Below are 8,078 nucleotides of genomic sequence, written 5' to 3'. Positions count from 1 at the left end.
AAAGATAGGCTCAATAAAGGACAGAAATGGTATGGACCTAACAGAAGCAGAAGATATTAAGAAGAGGTGGCAAGAATACACAGAAGAACTGTACAAAATAGATCTTCATGACCCAGATAATCATGATGCTGTGATCACTTACCTAGAGCCAGACATCCTGGAATGTGAATTCAAGTGGGCCTTAGGAAGCATCACTCCAATCAAAGCTAGTGGAGGTGATGGAATTCCAATTGAGCTATTTCACTTCATAAAAGATGATGCTGTGAAAGTGCTACGCTCAATATCTCAGCAAATTTGGAAAACTCAGCAGTGGCCACAGGACTGGAAAAGGTCAGTTTTTCAATCCCAAAGAAAGGCAATGCCAAAGAATGCTCAAACTACCCCACAGTTGCTCTCATCTCACATGCTAGTAAAGCAATGCTCAAAAGTCTCCAAGCCAGGGTTCAGCAATGTGTGACCCATGAACTTCCAGAGCTTTTGGGAAAGGCAGAGATCAAATTGCCAACATCCGCTGGATCATGGAAAAGGCAAGCGAGTTCCAGAAAAACATCTACTTCTGCTTTATTGACTATGCCAAAGCCTTTGACTACGTGGATCCAATAAACTGTGGAAATTCTGGTGGCTCAGCGGTGAAGAATCTGCCTGCCAGTGCAGGAGACACTGGTTTGATCCCTGAATTGGGAAGATCTCCTGGAAAAGGAAATGGCAACCCACTCCAGTAGTTTTGCCTGGTAAATCCCATGGACAGAGGAACGTAGCAAGCTGCAGTCCATGGGGTTGGAAAAGAGTCGGACACAACTGAGTGACTAAACAACAACAAATAACCCTCATTCTCTGTTGCATGTACTACTACATTTTGATCATCCCACTACTGTGATTGAATAAATTTTATGGTAACAAGGGTTATATTTATCTTTGTGTCTTCAGAATTAACATAAAGGGTAGAGGATAAGGAGAAAATCAATAGAGTAGAAATTTGTTTTTGATTTTTTTGTTTTTCCCCAAAAGACCAGCACCTATTTAATAATGAATAAATACTAGATAGAGTTAATGAGGTATACCGACCAGTGAGGCATAATATTATATTTAGGTTTTAATCTGCATTCTTCCTTAATTCTCTTTTGATTTTTTTCATCTAGAGTCTCTCAGAAGATAGAAGTGTGAAAGAAGTGCTACAGAAGCATTTTAATGTCAGCAAAAACCTGCGTTCATTACACATGCTACTGGTTTGTATTAATTTTATTTTTATTCACTCATTCTCTTTCACCAGGTAATTATGTTCTGATGGGAACTGGTTAAACCTCTAGATAAATTTTGTGAGAATTAACATATATACTACGTTAGGTCTTCCAATCCCTGAATATGGTACATCTCTTTTTTTATTTAGTTCTTTGATTTCTCTTATCATCATTTTATAAATCTCACCTCACAGATCCTGTGTATGTTTTCAGTGTTTTCTTAAGTGTTTAACTTCCTTTGGAACAATTGTAAATAATACTTTGTTTTTAATTTTTGTCTTAGCATTCTCATTGATCGTATATAGAAATGTGATTTCTTTGTTGTTGATGTTATTTTCTGCAGTATTGCTGAACTCATTTAGTTAAGTTTTTTTTTTAATAGACTTCTTGAGATTTTCTATATAGATAATCATGTCATCTGAAAATAGTTTTTCTTTTTACCTTTCTAATTTGTATATGTTTTATTTCTTTTTCTTTTTTGCAGTGGCTAGAACTTGCGCTATATTAAATTAGAATGGTGCGGGTGTATAATTGCCAAGCTTAGGGCAAAAACTTTCAGCCTTTTACTATCAAATATGATATAAGCTGAAGCTTTTTAATACATGTTTATTGTCAAGTTATGGCAATTCCCATCTATCCATAAATTGCTGAGAGTTTGTTGTGATTGTGTTGGATTTTGCCAGATGTTTATTTTTTTTATCCATGAACATGATATATGACTTTTCTTGTTTAGCTTGTTATATTGAACAACATTGCTTGATTTTTTTTTTATTTCTGCCATTTCAAAATCTTTTTTATTGTAATGAGTAAGTGGAAATCGAGTACACACACTTAAGTGCATGAAATGTGCAAATCTCTTAACATGACCTAATTTTTCTTCATATATTATTGTTATTTCTCACCTTCTAATATCTTGGATCCAAATGTTGAACTAGCTTTACATGCCTGGACAAATCCTACCTGGTCATAGTCTTTCACCAAGTAATTCTATCTTAAGTTTAAACAGTATCAAGAAAGGGGTACTTAATTTTTCTGAAAAGTAAACTTCCTTCGCTAGAGTATTTGATACTAGACTACTATTGCTAGAAAGTTATTTATTCATTATTATGAAAGGTATAGCAAATACCTTTCAAAGAGAAAATAATTTTGGTTTCATGGGTTTCTTTTTGGTCACTTCCATTTTATGATAATAATGGGTATCACCTATTAAATAGCACAAAAGTCAGGTGACCTAGTTACTTTGTGTGTTAGTCGCTCAGTCATGTCTGACTGTTTGAGCGACCCCATGGACTGTAGCGCGCCAGGCTCCTCTGTCCATGAAATTCTCTAGGCAAGAATACTGGAGTGGGTTGCCGTTTCCTGCTCTAGTTATGACCAGCATTATATCTTACCATTATATTAATCCTGTTTTTTTGTTATTGCTTTTTTTTTTTTAATGTTTGGGTGTTATACTTACCTTTGAGGTAACTGATGTTCTTTGAGGTTAAATAACTTACCCCATGTCACACAGCTAGTAGATAACAAACCCACGACTCAAATCCAAGTCTCTCTGGCTTCAGGCTTATCCTGCTTTACTCTTACATGGTTCTGTCATGTTTTTGTTTTTTCTTTTTACAGATTCTCCTTCTCCATTTCTGGTTTTGCTTAGGAAACTTAAAAGAATTTTCCTCCCTGTGTACTTACCCTCTTATTAGCACATCCTCCTCCCATTTATCAAAACCATCCTGCCATTTTTAGCAATAGCTGTCTTTATCACAGAGGTATTACAAAGACTAAGAATTTTTAGAGTAGAGACTTTAGTAATTTAGGTGCCTGTGTTTACTAACTTATGGTATTTGGAGGATACACACACACACACATACATACAGAAACACATACCTCTCATTGGAGAAGGGATAGGATACCCACTACAGTATTCTTGGGCTTCCCTGGTGGCTCAGTCAGTAAAGAATCCACTTGCAATGCAGGAGACCTGGGTTCAATCCCTGGGTTGGGAAGATCCCCTGGAGGAGGGCGTGGCAACCTTGCCTGGAGAATTCCCATGGATACAGGAGCCTGATGGGGTACAGCCCATGGGGTCACAAAGTTGTACACGACTGAATGAATAAGCACAGCATAGCATACTTTTCATTCTGGAAAAATGTCTGGCTCAAAATTGTCAACATGAGAAAGCACTGTTTTGCTAGTTTCCTATTATATTTTTAATTCAAGGTGATGGCTTAATTTTTGTTTTGATTTTTCTTTTTTAAGAAAAGTTTTGTAATTGGTAGAAATTATAAAGAAAATAAAGACTGAGATTAAATATAGTTTGCTAATTTTTCAATAAAATTAAGGAGTTATACACATGGTAAAAAAAGTACCCTCAAATGCATAGCCTAAAGGTAATTTCAGATTGATAAACCTAAATATATGTATAAAAACAAAGCTTTTTTTTTTAATTAGAAGAAAGATATGTTTGTATACTTGAAGTAGGAAAAGATTGCTTAGAGAAGTTACACAAATTACAAGCCATAGGAGAAAAGACAGTTAATGTTAATTATATTGAATTTTTTGTTAAATGTCTGGACACTGGAAGATACCATAGAAGAAGTGATTAGGAGATGAAAAATGCAATGCATGTAATCATCAACACTGTCCATAATGTAGAAAAAGCTTCTACAGTAATCAATAAAGGAACAAACTGTGAATATGAGTGAATATGAGCGAAAGAACTAAGAATAATCTACCAGTGTAGAATCCTACATGATTTATAAGTTACAAAGATATTTAACTTCTCCAGTGTAGGGAAATGGTGTACAATTTCAATTTTACAATTAAACCTTTTTTTTCTGCCAGTTTGGTGGGTGTGCAAAGTTTATGTCTGATGGTATGGTGTCTGTGTTGCATAAGTTCAAGATGATATTTATATAAAACTTGAAAATTACTCTGTATTATCTAGGAATACAAAGATATGTAGTAGAAGGATGAAGACATGCATGATTTTTTTTTTACGTGGAGAAGAGTAGAGAGTCCAACCAGGGCAAGAGACAGGGGCTTCAACTCTGTAAGTTTATATTTCATAAGCTGAGGAAGTGGTCATGGATATTCATTATATTACTCTCTTGCCTATTTATATGTCGAAAATATTTTATAATAAAAAGGAAAGGTAAGAGAATGGAAAGGAGCTACTGGGTTCCTGGGTCCCTCCCAGTAGGGAAATGAAGGTCAAGGATTACCAAACTCTTTTGTTCAATTAAGGACCCTGGGCCCTGGTTAAAAAAGGGAGAGAGTTCAAGGCAATAAAAGGCAAAACCACTACAATATTGTACAGTAATCAGCCTCCAATTAAAATAAATTTATATTAAAAAAATAAAAACAAAAATAAACAAATGAAACCTACTCAAACTTACAAGCTCTTGTATAGCAAAGGAAATCCATAAACAAAATAAAAAGACAACCTGCAGAGTGGGACAAAATTTTGCAAATGGTGTGACAGACAAGATCTTAATTTCCAAAATACCAAACAGCTCATACAACTTAATAACAAAAAAAAGCCAACCGAATCAAAAAACGGGCACAGGAGCTAAATAAATACTTCTCCAAAGACGATATACAGATGGAAACAGGCACATGAAAAGATGCTTAAACTCACTAATTATTAGAGAAATGCAAATCAAAAGTACGGTGAGGTACCATCTTACACCAGTGAGAATGGCCATCATCAAAAACGCTATACATAACAGATGCTGGGCAAGGTGTGAAGAAAATGAACACTTCTACACTGTTGGAAATGTAAATTGCTCCATCTACTATGGAAAATAGCACGGAAGTTCTTTAGGAAACTAAAGATAGAGTTGCCATATGATCCAGTAATCTCATTCCTGGGCATATGTTTGGACAAAACTATAATTCAAAAAAATGTACACAAACACACTTTCATAACATCACTATTCACAGTAGCCATCACATGGAAACAACCTAAATGACCATCAGCAGATAAATGAAAAAAGAAGTGGTATGTGCATAACTACAGAATACTATTTAGCCATAATAAAAAGAATGAAATAATGCCATTTGCAGCAACATGGATGGACCTGGAGATTATCATACTAAGTTAGAAAGAAAGATAAATATCATATGCCATCATTTCCATGTGGAATCTAAAATAGGACACAAATGAACCTATCTACGAGACAGAAACAGACTCAAAAGCATAGAGAATAGGTCTGTGGCTGCCGAGGGCACGAGTGGGGTAGGTTGAGAGTTTGGAATTTACAGATGTAAACTATGATATGTAGAATGGATAGAGAGCAAGGTTGTACTATAAGCAGAGGGAACTATATTCAGTATCCTGTGATAAACCATAATGGAAAAGAATATGAAAAATAATATATATGTATGTATAACTGAATTAGTTTGCTGTATAGTAGGTATTAACCCAATATTGTATATCAACTATACTTATATAAAATAATTTTTTTTAAAAAAGGAGGGAGTTTCTAATGTAAATGTCCCAACTATTACATTACATATATAATATGTAGACTTAAGGAATTACTCATTGTTTATGTGGAATTCAAATTTAATCAGATACCATGCATTTTTATCTGCTGATTTTATCTATATGAACTAAATGCAGAGTCAGTTATATTTCAGTGAAAAATAAACTTTAAAAAAAATTTAGTTGTTATCAAAGTTACAAATAAAAACTTCAAATGCAGAAGTTTTGTTAGTTGTTGAGCAGATAGCTTCCTACACAAAAGCAACTTGCTCCCTGCTTTCCAGGAGAGTTGTTTCTGGGTATAATTTTATTTTTGTTTTTTTCTTTTTAATACAGTTGAACATCAAAGTGGCTGAGTTCTGTCTGTCACATAAGACTAACCTGGATTGGTTGATTGGGTGGTGAGAAAGTTTATAGAAGTCATAGTTCTGCCTTTTTGTTCTGGAGCTTTGAATAGTATTCTTACTTATTTTTGGTCTCTTCTCACTCCTTTTAAAATGTTTTTTTCTTCTTTTGAGGATTTGTAATCAAGATATGCAAATAGGAAGAGGTCAAGAGAGCAGCAAGAAGTTTTTAATACTTTATTTACATTTATACATTTATGTGGCTTATGAATTGAAATACTGTATTTAAATAGAGCTAAATTTGAGAGTAACTTTCCCAAGTATTAATATTTACTCTTTCATAACTCTAAATTAAGTTTTCTTCAATAAAATACCCCCAAATGCCCATGTAAATATGGATTTCTTTTTCTGATCTGCACTTCCCTAGATGCTTGCTTTAAATCGTGTAACACCGTCACACCCATTTATAACTGCAGCAGATCTAATGGAGGCAAACCAGCTGTGTAGCATGGACTCAAAAGGAAATATTGTGCATGGTGAGAAACCTGCTTGATTAGTAGTTTTTAAAATAAGGTTGAGTTTTATATAATGGTATACTTTTTGAAATTACAATTAACATTAGTATAGTGTTTTTATTTGCAAAATATTTTTATATCTATACATCCTTTAACTCACTTCTCCCATTTAAAGTGAAAGAAACTTGATGCACTACCTGCCTTGCTGCATTGGAAATACAATTCTCAGTGTACCAAGTATTACTGAAGAGCATTGGCTTTTAGCCATTTGGTGTTGACTATCCCTTTTGAGAATCTAGTGAACTTTCTCCTCTCCAGGAAAAATAAATTAGATGTAATTTCCAGGGGTTAGAGATTATGAATAATGGAGGGCCTTATATGATTGAAAGTTACATAATAATTGCAGCTCTTGTTCATGTTTGCTGTAGGTCATATGATAAGTGCTTGATAGTATTGTCTCTAATCTTTGTAACAATTTCTGGAAGTTTAGAAAGATCCTTATTTAAAAAAAAATTAAAACTAAGCTGAGGGAGGTTGAATAACTTGCTTAAGATTATTCAGATAATAGTGACTGATACACATTTGAACCGAGGAGTGCTTTGTTGGCCTCTCCCCACCCCTCAAAGCCATAACCTTTCACATTATCCTCCTATTTGGAGGATTTGTTTCAATCAGTATGTAAAACTATACCTCATAGTTTTTTCCCCTTTTACTATAGGTCTGTCAGTCTTGGAAATCTGTCTTATCATAGCAATGAAACATTTAAATGATATCTATGAAGAGGAGCCCTTTAATTTTCAAATGGTTTATAATGGTGAGATGACTCATTTGATAGTTTCTTTCTGACTATACTCCACTGCTTATTTGACGGTACTAACAATGTCATTGCTTTCTGTCCAGAATTCCAGAAGTTTGTTCAAAGAAAGGCCCATTCTGTTTATAATTTTGAGAAACCTGTTGTCATGAAGGTAAGATTTTTTCTGCAGATAGGCTTATTTTTGTCTACTTTGATCATATATATCATAGCTGAACTTTTATTAATTTTGAAACATTAGGTATTATCATAGGAATTTTATTCAAAACAGACACCGCCCCCCAAAAAAAACTCTAAAAATGAAATGTTTGAATAATTCTGAAGAGTACTGTTGTTTTAGTTTGTGGGGATATACTGCCCTCTACTGTCTCTTCCTATCAATTGCGTGCTGAAAAGGAACTACTCATTAAATTCTACCTAAGCATGCAGTCCATGGGGTCGCTGAGGGTCAGACACGACTAAGCGACTTCACTTTCACTTTTCACTTTCATGCATTGGAGAAGGAAATGGCAACCCACTCCAGTGTTCTTGCCTGGAGAATCCCAGGGACGCAGGAGCCTGGTAGGCTGCCGTCTATGGGGTCACACAGAGTCGGACACGACTGAAGTGACTTAGCAGCAGCAGCAAGACACAGCTTATAGCTCAGTTGGTAAAGAATCCACTTGCAATGCAGGAGATCCTGGTTCG

The 8,078-nt window shown here is 34.7% G+C and overlaps 1 protein-coding gene across 1 annotated transcript in view; it reads left to right on the top strand.

Moving 5' to 3' along the window:
• Nucleotides 1–8,078, top strand: part of ORC4 (origin recognition complex, subunit 4) — a 95,579-nt gene that overhangs the window by 84,361 nt on the left and 3,140 nt on the right. The window contains exons 10-13 of the mRNA XM_010839951.1: nt 1,140–1,226; nt 6,490–6,598; nt 7,296–7,391; nt 7,478–7,545. Of these exons, the coding sequence (XP_010838253.1) occupies nt 1,140–1,226; nt 6,490–6,598; nt 7,296–7,391; nt 7,478–7,545 (360 nt within the window). The remainder of the gene's footprint in view (nt 1–1,139; nt 1,227–6,489; nt 6,599–7,295; nt 7,392–7,477; nt 7,546–8,078) is intronic.

The sequence above is a fragment of the Bison bison genome, unplaced genomic scaffold (assembly GCF_000754665.1).
Source record: "Bison bison bison isolate TAMUID 2011002044 unplaced genomic scaffold, Bison_UMD1.0 scf7180017864139, whole genome shotgun sequence".
Taxonomy (NCBI): Eukaryota; Metazoa; Chordata; class Mammalia; order Artiodactyla; family Bovidae; genus Bison; species Bison bison.
The sequence above is the reverse complement of the archived record's forward strand: the minus strand, read 5'-3'. Positions and strand labels throughout refer to the sequence as shown.